Here is a 16,701-nt window from a genome sequence, read left to right as displayed (position 1 = left end):
GAAGCTGGGGATGATTTTTATTTCTGAAGTTAGATTGTTACCGGTGGGTGCCCTGTTGCTTCCTATACCCACCTCTAGCAGGGACTTGCCGACGGTCGTGTGGATGCGTGTGTTGGCAGTGCCCTCGGCTGAGATGGTGAGGCGTTCTCTCTTCCACAGCATGGTGGCGGGCGGGTTGGACTTGACGTCACAGCTGATGTTTACAGGGTTGCCTTCCCACGAGTAAAATATGGTTTGGTTGGTCTGGAACTTGGGCATGTCTATCCAAGACACAACGTGATTGGTCGGTTAGCTTCCAAGTCATGCTTAACCAGGGCAAATAAAAAACAGCCAGAAAATCTGAGATGAAAAATCCAAAAGATGGGTTGTTGGGCGAGTGAAAAGGGAGAGTGTCTCATGAATGCCTCAATACACTCTCGCTAAAGTTAAAAGGAAGCTTTAACTTAATTGAATACACCTCATGCTGGGCGAGAGATCTCCATTACGATACTCTTTCCGAGTGTGTGTGTGTGTCGTTGTGTGTGTGTGTGTGAATCTGCGGTACCGAGCTGGATGGGCGTTAATGAACAATCCCCCCACTGCATTGGGGGGCCGCTTGCCATAACTGCTCGATGCTGCATTCACCCAGTAGTCAGTAGAGTGGCATTATGGTCTGTTTGATGCTTGCTCGCAGTATTCCATTAGGGAGATTGATGCCTGGCACTTTGTCACGAAGGAAGATGTGCCTCTACCTCCTCTCGTCCCGCCACAGACTTAATAAATGAGTTAATTAGCTCTGCGGTGACAGTTGGCTTAGCTCACGCCGCTACTACGCTCAGTCACACACTTCTTGGGCCCATTTTGTCCATCTACTTTCTGACTGTCATGTGTTGAGGGAGGGCTTGATGGGTCACTGCTCTGAGGGTGTGGCACTGCCAAGGGTGGCGTGGGAAAAGTGAGGGCAGTGTTGTCATGCATGCTCCCCTCAAAGGGTGCCACTTATAGCAAGTTTGTTAGAAAATACAGACACATTGGTCTATATAGTTGCTTATTGCAATTGCACCTCTACTTTGGCAGTTATTACATGTGTGTTTCATGCCATTAGCCTTTCACGCGAGTTCCAAATATCTCAAATGGTGGCTCCAACGTGAGTTTTTTATGCGTGTGATGTCAGAATGCACTCACTGTTCCAAAATGTGATTGTTACGCAACAAGACAGTTAACCTACGTTGCCCTCAAACCAAGGCACGCTGCCTGCTAATTATCTATAGGCTGTTTCAACTTGTCCATTTTTTTGTATTTTCTAACAAGTTTTATTTTCTAACAACAGATTGAATGTAGGTGTATTGCGCCTCCTCATTACTTCACATAAGAAGTAGCCCATTTCACTGTTGGTGACAATTTATGTTTGAGACTGAGCCGGACAAACTTCTCTCTTCAACGAGAGCCCAAGCACTTCCCCAGTTTTTCCCCAGATCAAGTATGAAGACATTGCACATCCCTAGGCAGAACAGGTCTTGCACAAACTTTTTCCCCCTGGCACAGTTTCTGGCTGGCGCCCGCATTGCCTTCTTTGTTGTTTCTTCACAGATAATAACTTTGGACACGTGTGCGTTCCTATCAAAGTAAGTGCCTTATTTTCTGTATATTGTGTTGTCGTTCCTACTGTAGCATACCGTATGTATGTATGTAATGTATTTACTGTTTTATTCACGTTTTGAAGTACTAGTGACAAATCATGCATTCCAACTCTTGCATAGATTGTAATGGACACATATGTGTACTGATTATGATGAGCTAATGCTAAGCTATTTTCCAGCTATGTGTGGTGCCATGTTTGTTGATTTCATACAATGCATTCTGGTTGTCACGTAAGCGTCTCTCAGACCAAAGATGTTATAAAAAAAAATTGGTGAAGGCATAGTTCACTCGACTGACTTATGGTGCTTTCAAGATAACTGGGAACTGGGAAAAATACAAGATCAAATCATGACATCAGTGATTTTTAGGTCAGAAAGAGGCCCAATTTCCCAAGTTGGACGACCGTTCAAAACTATTTTTCTCAAGTCGGAGATAGTTTTTTTCAGACTTCCCAGTTGTCTTGAACGCACTGAAATCGGAAGTCGGAGATTTCTGAGTTCCCAGTTGTTTTGAATGCGGCATCAGATTGTAACTATGGTACCTCAGGGTTGCCAGCTCAGACCCCCCTTTCAAGGGGTTTTATTTTTATTTAGCGTATAAACTCTCCTGTGTTTCCTCCCCATTTATTGATAAATCCCCCATTATAGTAGTATTTCCTGCATCATATCTCCACACAATACCTTCCCCCATTTCTACCGCCCATAGACTTGAAAACCCCTCTAAAATGGTTTCATCCCTGTCTAGCTTTCGCGCTACGGCTAGGCTAGGCAGTAGGCTTGTATTTGAGGTGATCATCTGTGTCCTTTGTGATTTGTCAAAAACGGTAAACGACTTGTCAAGCCATGTGCTTATATTTTTTTCAAGCAATGGGCGCAGCCATCTTTGAGTTTGACTATGTCTGTTTGTGTCTTATAGTGAATGGCATTCTGGCATTATGGAGTTTTCGCTTGTCAAACATAAACAAACATGGCTGCCATCATAAAGTATTTAGCTGCTGTTAGCTTAGCTGACACACAGCTATTTTCTAAACAGTATTACATTTCTCCCTTGTGCTCACCAGAGATGTGGTACATTGTAAACAAATCTAGCTTTTAGGTCGCTAACTTATGTTTTGTTTTTTGTCAGCGCAACCTGTTATTTAGACTGGTTTATGGAATGAGTTTGGCTGTGGATGTGTTCCATGTGATGTTTGGATGATGAAGATCGCATTTATCTTTTACAATAAAATGTGAAATTGAGAAATAAAGTTGTGAAGACATTTATATCCCATCAGTACAAAACATTGTTTAGATGCTTTCAGACAAAAATGCTGTTTAGACACGTTTCTTGCATCAGATGTTCTGTTGCTACTGTTTACAATCACATATTTGCAATGGTACACTGCAGGGACCACTCAACAATGATCACAAATATGTGATCGTATGCATCAAAGGTTTAAAGTCCCATTGGGGACTGTGTTCTGAAATGACTGTGTTCTGAAATGAGATGGTGAGATCTTTAGCTTTAATCTTATTATTAAAGAGTACTTGAGGAAGCAGTTTTTTCACCAGGAAGTGTGTGTGTGTGGGGGGGTGGGATAAATGATGCAGCAGGATATCCTCCTACTACTTAGCCTTTCTGGGGGGGCAGACAACTCTGTTGTGATTAATCTAGCATTTGCTAAAAAAGGGAAAACAGAAACAGTGTTTAACAATGGAATATTACAAGTCAGCAGATTTGTGTGTGTGGTTTTGATGTTTTGCTTGGGCAAAACAAGTTGTATTGGTTTTAGATGTAATAATGAAAACGAAGCTTTTTAATAGAGAATCTTATCTCTACTTCAGTTTGAGCCTCAATTCATGCACCTTGGTTAAAAAGCCAGGTAGAGCACTATTCCCATTGTTTGTATACTGTGCAGATGTGCAAACGTGTGTGTGTATACTGTATCTGTGTAGGCATGTGTGTTTTTGTTCTCAAACTGTACTTACACTCTATATCGAGGAACATGCTCTTTTGGTGGCCCCCGATCCTGCTGAGGGCCTCACAGTCAAAACGGCCTAAGTCAGTTAGCTTCACCCCACTGATGGTCAACATGGACTTGCCATGGCGGCCCCGCACGTCCACACGCCCATCCTGGCTCTGTGCAGGCACACATGCATGCGCACACAAACACACGCACACACACACACGCACACACACGAATGGATCGTGAATCTATTGTATACTGTACATCTCATGTGAAGAATTTGCTTTATCCACTCCATCCACTCACAGAACTTTCTTCGTTGACCTTTTACTCCAAAAAGACCTCACACAACTTCAAAACTGTTAAACCCCCCTGACACTCAGTCAAACCATCTATCTGATGTAAAATCAGTTTTACGCCTCTGGCTAGGATTAATGTGATTGACTATCAATTGATTTGCAATAATTAGATAGAGAACTGTGAAGACAGATGGTGTCAATTTGAAGCCAAGGGTCAATTAGATTGGGAGCAGCAGTCATTCCTTGTAATCATCAATGATACTTAACAAAGACAAACTGGCTCAGCGTGATCATCACTTAGAAAGGAGATCTTTTGGGTTCTTCAAATACTTTGAGAGTTTGATCAAGCCTGTCTGGTGTGCCAGATGGGCGGGGTTTGCACTTTTGGGACTAGTCAATTGGTGATTTTAATATTTGAAAGTAAACAAATACTATTTGAACACAGGTCTGCTAGCTGTGCGGACTCCCTAAGCAGATAGTGACTGCAATTGATTAATCAAGTGCTAGGGTTAGAAACCAGCAGGACTGGGCCCAGCATTCGTAACCTCTGGAGTTCCCATGCCAATTTGGCCTATATATATATATATATCTCTCCACCCTCTGGGACCCATCTCTGTGTCATTTTCCTCCCTTCTCCTTTAGTCTTGAGCCTTGGTGTCTCCTGGGAGCTCGCCCCTGCAGTGTGCAGATGTGGCAGACTCACACAGACTCCAACTGACTCCGACGCCCACTCTATAGATCTCCCTAAACAATCGATGCATATCCAGCTCCAGCTGTTTAATGCCCATTATAATGCCTCAGTCGTATTAGCCCTGACTGTGAAGTCTCTTGCAGTCATTTCAGCTCACACAGTCTCTCGCTACTGCCAGGTTAAAGAGGCCTCCCTTTAAGGAGTGATAAAGGGTATAATACAGTTGGTTTGATCTCGGGTGAATCGTCACTTGTGTAGATTAAAGTTGGTTTGATCCTGGTTTTACCTTGAATGTGATTATTTTTAATAAAATTGGGGTTGGCTATGAAAGTGGTGCTTTCAGTAGCATGGTCACAGTGTGCTACTGCACATATACAGCAGGTGCCCTCCACATTCCATTTGAACAATTCAGGAGTGGAACTGGACATTGCATTTGGAGTGAATTGAAACACTGTCAAATAAACAGGGGGGTGGGGGGTACAGAAAGCAAATCTGCCAGAGGAAGAGAATGCTGACTCTGGGCTTTATGCATTCTCTCTCTCTCTTGCTCTCTCTCCTAGATGTGGGTTATTTACTCCCAGGTTCTGCTGGCTGAGGAAGGGATGCTCTCTCTAGGGAGAAGGAGGGAGGCGATGGGGGGAGGAAAGGGAGGAGGGAGAGAGAGAGGGAGGGAGGGAGGGACTGAGACACTAGTCTGTTTGATATGCAGTGCAGAGGAGCTGACATGGACAGGAGACACTGCAGGAGCACACACTCAGACACAGACAGACAGAAGGAAGGAGAAAGAGAGAGAGAATGAGACAGCAAGCCCACATAGCAAGAGGAAAAAGGGAGAGATAGGTAGAGAGAGAGAGGTAAAGGTAGGTGGGAGATGAAAGATGGAGAGCAGAGCAGATCAGTGGAAGCCCTCTCCATCTGATGTGAGGAAACTGGACATGCCCTGCTACACCCTGCAATGATCACACACGATCTTAAATAAGATATATCCAAAGCTGAACTCCAAGTAACCCCACGCAAAGTTCTCCGATGGTATTAGTGCTGGCTCTGGATCAGTTAAAACAAGATGCATCATCTTTCCTTATCCTCTTTCTTCAGTTAAGATACAGTGGCTGTGGCTGTTGACCTTGGGAGTGTCGTCTCGCTGTAAGACCTTATTAAGCTGTCGTGAATGGGGAGCTGCAGTGGCTCGCTGCTAGTGCTAGCATAACCTCGCCAGTGGCATTGAGACGAGAAGTAAACAGAAACCCACAATGCTCTGTTACTATGTATCATTGACTTTCAGTCAGCGTACACTGTTTCTCAGCTAGTTTGCTTGGTTTGTATTTGCTTTAATGAGAAACAAATACGCTAGCTGGCTAGCGACATGGCAAAAAGGAGACAAAACAAAACAATGCTCTTGCTCCATTACCCCGACGTAAAAGTAGTGGCGTTACGTGTTATGGTACTGGATAAGAGAATAGAGAGCAGCACGCTGGCTATGTCTGGATATGCAGATGTAATTTGAAAGAAGGGGCTTTTCACCTAAATGAACATGGCCATCCATCAAGGCAGCAGTAGACACAAAGCCCTGTTTGTTCTTTCCCATACATTTAGGTGTGTTGCTCGGCGCTCACATTTCCATAATTTCATTTGCCTCAACGTGCAAAGAAGTATTTACTCTCATTCGGTGCCTTGATTTATCAAGCCGAGCGGATTACGCCAACGCACACATTCATTTATCTCAGCCATTGACCTTTTTCCCGGGGAAAGCAGAAGCCATCTTTGCTAATGCAGCGCCTCTCGAAAAGCATTAGTGCTCGGCGGCTACTGAGACAATGACAGAAAAACACATGGTAGCTGTCTGTTTACTCTTAGCCATGATTAGAGCATTTCTTTAACCTTTGTATGTTGAGGCACTATGTTTCACAATGTATGCTCCGAGAATCTCAGAGATGAACGGTCTTCATTGAAAACATCCAGGTCGTATACAACATGGTTTTGTTTCAAATGAGTCACCAATGAGTATAACTAACTAAATAACTAACTAATCTTTGGATGAGGTAGCTTACCCTATGGCCTACCTTTCTCTCTTTGTTCAGTAACACAATTAACAATCTTTTACTTCACATATACCTTATTGCATGGCGGATATAACGTAGTGCCTCTAAAGAGCTCTAGGAAGGAGATGTTGGAATTACTGGGCCCACAAAACATATACTTAAAAAATGTCTCAGTACTGAGAATTACTCTGTGACGCAGTCACATCCATCCTCAAAGTTGAGCATTCTCCTCAGACGTGCTCTTTGTTAATACCGGCCATCTGGTCTGTGCATGTGTGTCTGTGCAAGAAATAAAGGGTGAGAGAGGGTTGAGGACGGTACTTTGTGTGACTGTAGGCAGTACGCAGTGAGTGGAAGGTGGACAGTAAAAGCAGGGACAATGGGGTTACCTTGTGTGTGTGTGTGTGTGTGTGTGTGTGTGTGTGTGTGTGTGTGTGTGTGTGTGTGTGTGTGTGTGTGTGTGTGTGTGTGTGTGTGTGTGTGTGTGTGTGTGTGTGAATGTATGTGTCTAGAGAGGGTGATACGGGTACCAGTACAGTGCAACAGTAGGCAACATACAATGAAAAGGGGGGCGGAAGTAAGAGCAGGTGACAGCCCAGTGTTACCTTGTCTCCATCGGCGAAGCTCTGACCGTCACTGGCTCTCCTCCAGGAGATCTCAGGGAGCGGCTCCCCCTCAGCCACGCAGGAGATCATGGCGGCGCTGCCCTCTACCGCCGTCACGTTACGCAGCTGGGTGATGTGTGGCTGGACTGGAGGGACAGAGAGAGATTTAAAAAGAGGGAGGGAGAAGGGGGGAGAGTCCAAGATAGATAAAGGAGAGCGAAATAGAGAGAGGGAGAGCAGGAGAGAGACCAAGAGAGATAGAGGAGGGAAAGAGAGAGAGGGGATGAAATAGAGAAAGAGAGAGATAGGGAGTCAGAGTGAAATGAAGAAAGAGAGATAGGGAGAAAGAGAAAGACAATCATTTTAGACAGGAGACGCCTAGGGCTAACACCATGTATTGGAGGATGGACGACTTTGGGCTTGACTATTGAGGCCATACGATCTAAATCTTCTGTTCAGAATCATACTTTTCCACTTCTGAAAGAATACATTTTTTTCCAGACAAACCATTTTTTTATGCTGAGCGCCCCCGATAAACAGCATTAAGGAGTGGGGAATTGTGGCTGTGGTGTAGAGGTCCGCTCATCGTTAAGTCACTCTCTCAGATATGGCCATCTAAGCCAGCGCCCGAATGTCATGTGTGTCATGGGAAAATAGTGTGCAATATAAAAAAGAAATGACAACCCGTACAAGTAAACTAAAGTAGCAAGAGCTGTAAAACTGTGAAGAAATGGAAGTGAATGGAGAAATAGGCCTAAAGTGTGTCTGGTTTTTAAGGCTGAGATCAAGAAGTCGTTTGTCATTTTAAAAAGAGTGAACCTTAGGGTGGATGAGCCATCTAAGGGGATTTAGAGCTTGTCACCTAACGGGGTCATACACATACATATGCCTATATGCACCAACACACACACACACATGCACGCACGCATACATATAAACACAAAATCAATTACTTTCTTAATTGATAGTCTTAATAGTTAAATTAGCTTAGTCCTTGAAGAGCCAAAAATGGAAGCATAAACAATTATCTTTCGACAGAAATAACAAGTCATTCATATTTTGGTGGATATTCTTTTTTCAAGGTAAGCTAAATACTTTCAAACACGGCCTTGAGACCTGCCTCAAGTACTACAACACTTTTTTATTTACACCCAGAGGCCCTAGTGGGAACCAATCAGCAATACACAGATGAGGCCTATGATTCATACAATAACTCCAGGGTGGGAAAGTTGCTGTAAAGGATGAACAATATCTTACCCGCTTCAAATTAAATATGATAGTATTTATCAATATGATATGGGAATGGGCTTAAGCTTCTGAACAACAGGTATAAGAGATGGTAAATGCTGTGCAAGTGTGTCTTATCCTTTATAGACGTATAACTGCTCAGTGGAGCAAGCTGAAGATGAAAAGATATTAAGCGACTCTTGGTAGCACAATGGAAGTTTGTTTTATTGTTAAAATCAACGCATTTAGTCAATACCTTCATCAAGGTCTTCTCTTATACACATTATTGTGTAAAATAAGCTTTTGCTTCAAGTTTTTTAACATGAAGATTAGATTCCCATTTCAATATAGCCTACTTTGGTTCCTCCTTTAAAAGTTGCGAGCTTATACCCCGGGACTTAGAGGTACCCAACGCTACGGCTTCATTGCTCCAGACCACAGCAAGGGGGAGTTAGAGCACTCATTATGCATTTGGGTCCCAAGGTTTATATTTGACCAATCATATCGAGTGGTTCCAATGACGAATTCGACGCGAGCCACCCGTTGCTGGTGACTTTCTTCAGCAAAGATGGCTGACAAAACATTACGGTGGAAGCAAATGTAAGTAATAATGTCACAACGAGTCAAGCAAAAAATTTATAATTCAGAGGAATATGTTAGTAGAGACAAATGATTGTGCATATTTTTTTGTCATAAAGTTAATTTACGAAAATCGCTATTTAGCCTGTTTTTTTTCTCAGTCTTATCCAATACCAGGTGTATAAAACTGCTGTGCTGTGTCTGCATGTATGTACTACAATTATACACTTCAACAGTGTTTACCACTCCTGCTCCTGGGACATCAATGATTACACATTGTAACTATGCAATGGACTAGAAACATGATTTAAGTAAAGGCTGAATTGTAATTCATATATACAGAAGAAAAAAAACAGTACAATACACTTCCTATGCATATCTAACTCCCTTCATCTGCATTAATCTGAAGAGGTTCTCCCAGCCATGTGGACGATTGAAAACAGGGCAGCAAAGTTTGTTTGTCACAAGAGCGGTTAAGAGCATATTACTATTTGCCTGTGAATAACCAGACCTTCATACAAGCTTGCTATGCTGAATACTTGACGCATAACCGAAGGTGCTGCCATATCCTGCCAGCACGCCGACAAGCGAGCCACTCAGGGGGAGAATGACGCGTGGAAGAGGGCGAGGAACGAGATGGGAGTAACAATCCAGGCTATTTGCTCTGAGACCAGCATAATAATGTAATGAAATAAGCAGGGAGCATATATCCGACCATGATTGGAAGTGCTATAGAGCAGCGCACAATTGGCCCAGTGTCATCCAGGTTTGGCCGCGAGTGAGGCAGCGGTCTAAGGCACTGCATCTCGGTGCAAGAGGCTTTACTACAGTCCCTGATTCGAAAACAGGCTGTATCACACATCCGACCATAATTGGACGTGCCATAGAGAAGCGCACAATTGGCCCAGTGTCATCCGGGTTTGGCCATGGTAGGCCGTCATTGTAAATAAGAATTTGTTCTTACCTGACTTGCCTAGTTAAATAACGGTTACATTAAAAAAACAACTGGCAACCGCAGCACAATCAATAGGAGGTGAACAGTGGCTGGTGCTGAAAATATAGCTAACTTGTTATGTAAATGTTGCACACCAACAGATGGAGAAAACCTACAGCATTCGAGCAATTCATTTCAACCATAATCTTCATTTTAATTTTACTTCACAAACAACAAGAGGGTTTAATTGGAGTCTATTTCTTCGGCGCCTAGACCTATTGTAACGGTCGTCTGTTGAAGAAGGTGTGGACCAAAGCGCAGCGTGGATTGAAAACTGAACACCAATAACAAAATAACAAAGACAATAACCGAAACAGTTCTGTCTGGTGCAAAACACTAAACAGAAAATAACTACCCACAAAAACCATGTGGGAAAAAGCTACCTAAGTATGGTTCTCAATCAGAGACAACGATAGACAGCTGCCTCTGATTGAGAACCACACCCGGCCAAACACAAAGAAATACAAAACATAGAAAATGAACATAGAATGCCCACCCAAATCACACCCGGACCAAACCAAAATAGAGACATAAAAAGCTCTCTACGGTCAGGGCGTGACACCTATATAAAATAACTTAACCTTTAACGAGTCACCAACCCGGATCCGGGATCACCCCCCACTCCCCCCCCACTGAGTAGCATAGCTAGCATAGCGTCACAAGTAAATTGTAGCATCTAAATATCATTAAATCACAAGTCCAAGACACCAGATGAAAGATACAGATCTTGTGAATAAAGCCACCATTTCAGATTTTTAAAATGTTTTACAGGGAAGACACAATATGTAAATCTATTAGCTAACCACGTTAGCATAAGACACAATTTTTTTACTCCAACAGTTTTTTCCTGCGTCAGTAGCTATCACTAATTCGACTAAATAAAAATATATATAGCCACTAACCAAGAAACAACTTCATAAGATGACAGTCTGATAACATATTTATGGTATAGCATAGTTTTTTTTTGAAAAATGTGCATTTTTCAGGTATAAATCACAGTTCTACATTGCAGCTGCAATCTGAAATAGTGCCGACGCAGCCAGAACAATTACAGAGACCAACGTCATATAACTAATTACTTATCTTAAAACATTTCAGAAAAATACACAGCGTACAGATATTGAAAGCCCAACATCTGGTGAATCCAAACAATATTTCAGATTTATTAAATGTTTTATAGCGAAAACAAAATGTAGCGCTAAATTAGCATAGCCACGCCAGCCAGAACCAGCTGGGCGCCCCCGACCAGTTCACATGCACGACAGATATATGAAATAACATCGTAAATTGGGTCTTACTATTGCTGATCTTTCATCAGAATGTTGATCAAGGTGTCCTTAGTCCTGATGAGTCGTTCAATCCATTCATAATGGCAACTTTCCCTCTTCATTTAGCATATGTACTGGTCGACTGGCCAAAGTAAAAAAAGTCACAGAACGGAACACGGCAAAACTCCCGAAAAAATTCAAATAATCTGATTAAACTATATTGAAAAAACATACATTAAGATGATATGGTCACATGTATCAAACAAACTTCGAGACGGAGATAGTTTTCATCCGTAACGGCAGCAAAACAGTAGACAATCGCACCTCCAAATAGCGCGATTCAGAGAACCGGAAGTTGTCGGTCACGTCAAAGAAATAGGTCTTATTTCACGTCAGTACAAGATAAACAAAAAATTTCTCCTCTGACGTCCTCTTGACACCCAGAGGAAGACGAATGAAGTGTGTTTCGGGTCATAGGTGGCGTGACCATATATAGGCAGAGCGTTGAAGCGAGCATACACATCTTGCATTCTTCTTCTTGGTCAGGGAAAGTGCTGTCAAATGACTTCTGTTTCACTCAGAGACAAAATTGAAACGGTTTTAGAAACTATAGATTGTTTTCTATCCAATGGTATTAATTATATGCATATAGTAAGAGCAATAATTGAATAAGAGGCAGTTTAATCTGTAGAGGAAATTATGCTAATGCGAAAACAGCACCCCCTATAGTGGCAAGAAGCTAACTGGCTGAGGGAGGTTATGAGGCTTAACAGCCTTCTAGAAGTAAGATTTTCTTTATTAGGCCTACATACAATTGCAACTGTTCAAAAATGTATTATCCTTCATAAAACAATAATTTAAAGAAAAAAGTCTATAACAATGTAACTAATAATAAAAAGCGAACATTTGTAAATCCCAAATTCTAAAAGTAATTGGAATACAAATTGGAATACAAAATATACAAATTATTTGTGACATTGTGGTTAAAATAAAGAATGTAAACAAGATGTAAGCAAGATGCTGTGTTTTTATTTACAGTAGTGATGGACAACTGGAGGCATTTTGAAAACAGGTTTTCAAACACTTGTTTTTCACAAGTGTACTGTAGTACTGTAGTACTAAAAAGTATATTGTCCTGCTAATAGGAAACATTTGCATGATGGGCTACACCTGCTAGTAGCAGGTGTAGCCCATCATGCAAATGTTTCCTATTAGCAGGACAATATACTTTTTATAGCCCTGCTACTGTTGTGAAAATCCCTCAACTTGCAATGTATTTGATGCTTAAGTACTCTAAAGTGTTACATTTCTAACTCAAAACAGCAGTACAGTATTTCTTCATCAACATCTTTATGCTTTCGTTAATAAAATAACGAGAAAAAATACATTCAAATGCGGATGTTTATTTAAACTACATTTTAGTCACACTTCCACCCAGATCCATGACCACAGGTAAAACCTTGATGAGATGATCAATGTATTTGTTGCATTGTTGTATCGTCAATTTCTCTAGCCAAAACATCTTGATGGCCTTGATCAGTTTATCTTTGCTTGTCGGCTTGGCAGTTACGGATGAATGTTTTCAGTTGATGCCAAACAAGTTCGATCAGGTTTAAGTCAGGAGACCTACATGTAAAGATGAAAAAAATATTTTGAGATATTACTTATTTATTTTTATTTCACCTTTATTTAACTACATGAAGCTCTACTTACTCTGCTGGTGTCTTGACCCAGTTTATGCGCTCATTTGTAATACAAACCCGGGCGGCAATGTGTTTTGGGTCATTGTCTGCATTTGGAGAATATTTTTATTTATTTAGCCTAACGGCCAACATTAGGTACAATAATAGAAATATACATGTAAATAGGCCTAAACGTAACAAAATATTGGTATAATCCTACCTTGAAAGAAACGATGTGGTCCCAGAAACACCTCTCTGACATAGGGTCCAGCATATCTCTTGATGATTTGTTCCTCAAAGAAATCTCGAGCCACGATACATGAATAAGGAGGCAAGAGTGAATTATTGTGGAACACATAACAGTCCGTGAGGTGTAGGCTACAATATTTTATATACCTTTTGCTTTGTAAATAGCCAAACTTACCATCAAAAATCAAATATGGGCCTGGTCCCTGCCGAGAAATTGCCACCAACACATGGAGTTTGAGCGGTTACTTGGGACTCGGCTTGCTTGAACTTCTTCCTTTTTTTCTGTAGCAATTTTGAGCACATTGCTCAAGGGCCACGGTTGATTCGTCTGTGAAGATGACGTCATTGAATGTCTTGCCAGCTTTGATCCATGCCTGGGCCTGCAGGACGCGAAGTCTTTCTTTGTCAGACAAATCATTGGGTCGAAACTACAGAACATTATGGCTATTAGCAGGGCTATATTTTGGCCTTTATAAATATTATTTTGGCCTTTATACAGATTACAATTGCTCACTGTCGTTTTTCTGAAAACAAAATAATCTCCAAAATATCGTTATAAATAGCCTTCCCACTGTGGACATCTATTTCAGCACCGTTTCGCGCTGCTCTGAGACAAGCATGGAGAAACGAAAATGTTAAATTCTATTACATGATATTCTTAAGATATATGTGTTGACTGAATATAAGCAAGTGAGGTTTCTCCAGAAATAAACAATTATAAATAACAAACTGGCTTTAGTGAGAATGTCTCACCCCATGTTCAAGAATTGCCTTTTTCTCGCTCACTCTAGGTTAAATGAAAATGAAATCTCCAAAATATAGTTTATTTTTAAACAAAGCAATTATTATTATTAATACATTTAAAATTATATAAAATACCCTTAGATATTCTCAGATATTCTCACAGATCCTAATGGAAAATGCCCCTTCGATATTAATTTAGAATCCTCCAATCCTCTAAATGTAATTATTGGAGGAGAAAAAAATATTAATTAAAAAATATATTTTTAGATATACTGTAGGCTTACCATAGGCGGAATGAGTCTCACTAGTGTTGAGTACTGTGCTGTTAAAAACGGTGTATGTCTGATTTGTTTAAAAACCATATTAAAGTTAGAAGCAATATGATTTGAAGCAATAAGATTTTTGAAGCAATAAGATTTCAGCATTATTTCGCGCTGCTCTGAGACAAGCATGGGGACTGGTCTTGATAAATCAATGAGATTTTTATTTTCACTGAATCTCCGTTTGGGTATTGGTTAGACTAGAATTAGAAAATTAGGGTGCAGTTCAGTTCTTTACACCCCATCACTATGAGGAATTGTTTGTTTTGTGACACACGTCTTTCAGAGCTTTGTTTTCCCCGTGAATTACTTCTCTCGTGTATGATAGTTTTTGCCTGCCTCACGGATTTCCTGTTATCTACCTATTACCTGATCTCCCGGACTATGTTACTAGCCGTTTCCCTGCCTGTACTGTTGCCTTTTTGGACCCCCTGTGTATGACCTTCTGCCTGCCCCTGGACACAGCTTCCTGCCTCCTCCTGTGGTCCTTTGCAATAAACACCTGCTGCACCCTGCGCTTGAACCCAGCTCTCTGTCTCCCCTCGTGTTCATTACAAGCACCATATTTTCCGTTCCATCCTAACGGAAACCCAGAGGGTTTTTCGTTTTTCTTGGAATAGAAACACCATTATATTAATCAAATTAATTAAGCCAAATTTCTTAAAATCAATCCCATGTACTATGTTATTACAAAAAAGGTTTTAAATTCTCTAGTAATGCCAATAATGGGAGACTATCAAATGCTTCTGAAAGATGCCCTCTGGTGTTCAAACTAGCACTAACCGGCATACACAAAACATGGCTGACAATTGAATAACGTGCCATAGAATACTGCAGCAGCCCGCAAGGTGTGTTGCAGTATGACACATTTTATAATTTTTTTTACCCCCTTTTGTCCCCAATTTCGTGGTATCCTATTATTAGTAGTTACTGTCTTGTCTCATCGCTACAACTCCCGTACGGGCTCGGGAGAGATGAAGGTCGAGAGCCATACGTCTTCCGAAACACAACCCAACCAAGCCGCACTGCTTCTTAAAACTTCTTACAGCTGCAATCCCGCTAACGGGATCGATATGACAACAGCCAGTGAAAGTGCAGGGTGCCAAATTCAAACAACAGAAATCTCATAATTAAAATTCCTCAAACATACATGTGTCTTATATCATTTTAAAGGTAATCTTGTTGTTAATCCCACCAACGTGTCTGATTTCAAATATGCTTTTCAGCGAAAGCACTACAAACGATTATGTTAGGTCACCACCAAACCACAATAAGCACAGCAATTTTTCCAGCGAAAGATAGCAGTCACAAAAAGCAGAAATAGAGATAAAATTAATCACTAACCTTTGATGATCTTCATCAGATGATACTCATAGGACGTCATGTTACACAATACATGTATGTTTTGTTTGATAAAGTTCATATTTATATAAAAAAATCTGAGTTTACATTGGCGCGTTACATTCACTAGTTCCAAAAACATCAAGTGATTTTGCATAGCCACATCGTTTCAACAGAAATACTCATCATAAATGTAGATGATAATACAAGTTATACACATGGAATTATAGATATACCTCTCCTTAATGCAACCGCTGTGTCAGATTTCAAAAAAACTTTATGGAAAAAGCAAACCATGCAATAATCTGAGACGGAGCTCAGAACAATAGTAAAATTAGCTGACATGTTGGAGTCAACAGAAACCAGAAAATACATGATAAATACATGATAAATACATGATAAATACATGATAAATACATGATAAATGATGAACTTCATCAGAATGCAGTCCTAGGAATCCCAGGTCCACAATAAATGCTTGATTTGTTCGATAATGTCCGTTATTTATGTCCAATTAGCTACTTTGGTTAGCGCGTTTGGTAAACAATTCCAAAGTCACAAAGCGCGTCCACTATAACGTGACGAAATGTCCAAAAGTTCCGTAACAGTCAGTAGAAACATGTCAAACGATGTATTGAATCAATCTTTAGAATGTTGTTAACATACATCTTGAATAACGTTCCAACCGGAGAATTACATTGACTTCAGTTGAGCGATGGAATGGAGCTGCCTCTCACGTGAACGCGCGTGTTCAATGCGTGGTCACCTCATGGCAGTGGTGAATCATTCCTGTCTCCTTCGGCCCCCCTTCACATTAGAGTCATCAGACAAAGTTCTATTGACTGTTGACATCTAGTGGAAGCCATAGGAAGTGAAAACTCATCCATATCTCGCTGTAATTTCAATGGGAGCTTGGTTGAAAATCTAGCAGCCTCAGAAAAAATCCAAACAGGAAGTGGAACTTCTCAGGTTTTTGCCTGCCATATGAGTTCTGTTATACTCACATACATAATTCAAACAGTTTTTTAGAAACTTCAGTGTTTTCTATCCAATACTAATAATAATATGCATATATTAGCAACTATGACTGAGGAGCCG

At 41.0% G+C, this 16,701-nt stretch overlaps 1 protein-coding gene across 1 annotated transcript in view; it reads right to left on the bottom strand.

Annotated features, from left to right (window-relative positions):
- LOC120050711 (neural cell adhesion molecule 2-like) overlaps window positions 1-16,701 on the bottom strand; it is a 131,320-nt gene that overhangs the window by 68,978 nt on the left and 45,641 nt on the right. Inside the window, exons 8-10 of the mRNA XM_038997278.1 lie at window positions 7,200-7,345; window positions 3,588-3,738; window positions 73-260 (exon numbers count right to left, since the gene is read on the bottom strand). Coding sequence (XP_038853206.1) covers window positions 73-260; window positions 3,588-3,738; window positions 7,200-7,345 — 485 coding nt within the window. The remainder of the gene's footprint in view (window positions 1-72; window positions 261-3,587; window positions 3,739-7,199; window positions 7,346-16,701) is intronic.

Source organism: Salvelinus namaycush, chromosome 7 (genome assembly GCF_016432855.1).
Source record: "Salvelinus namaycush isolate Seneca chromosome 7, SaNama_1.0, whole genome shotgun sequence".
Lineage (NCBI taxonomy): Eukaryota > Metazoa > Chordata > Actinopteri > Salmoniformes > Salmonidae > Salvelinus > Salvelinus namaycush.
The sequence above is the reverse complement of the archived record's forward strand: the minus strand, read 5'-3'. Positions and strand labels throughout refer to the sequence as shown.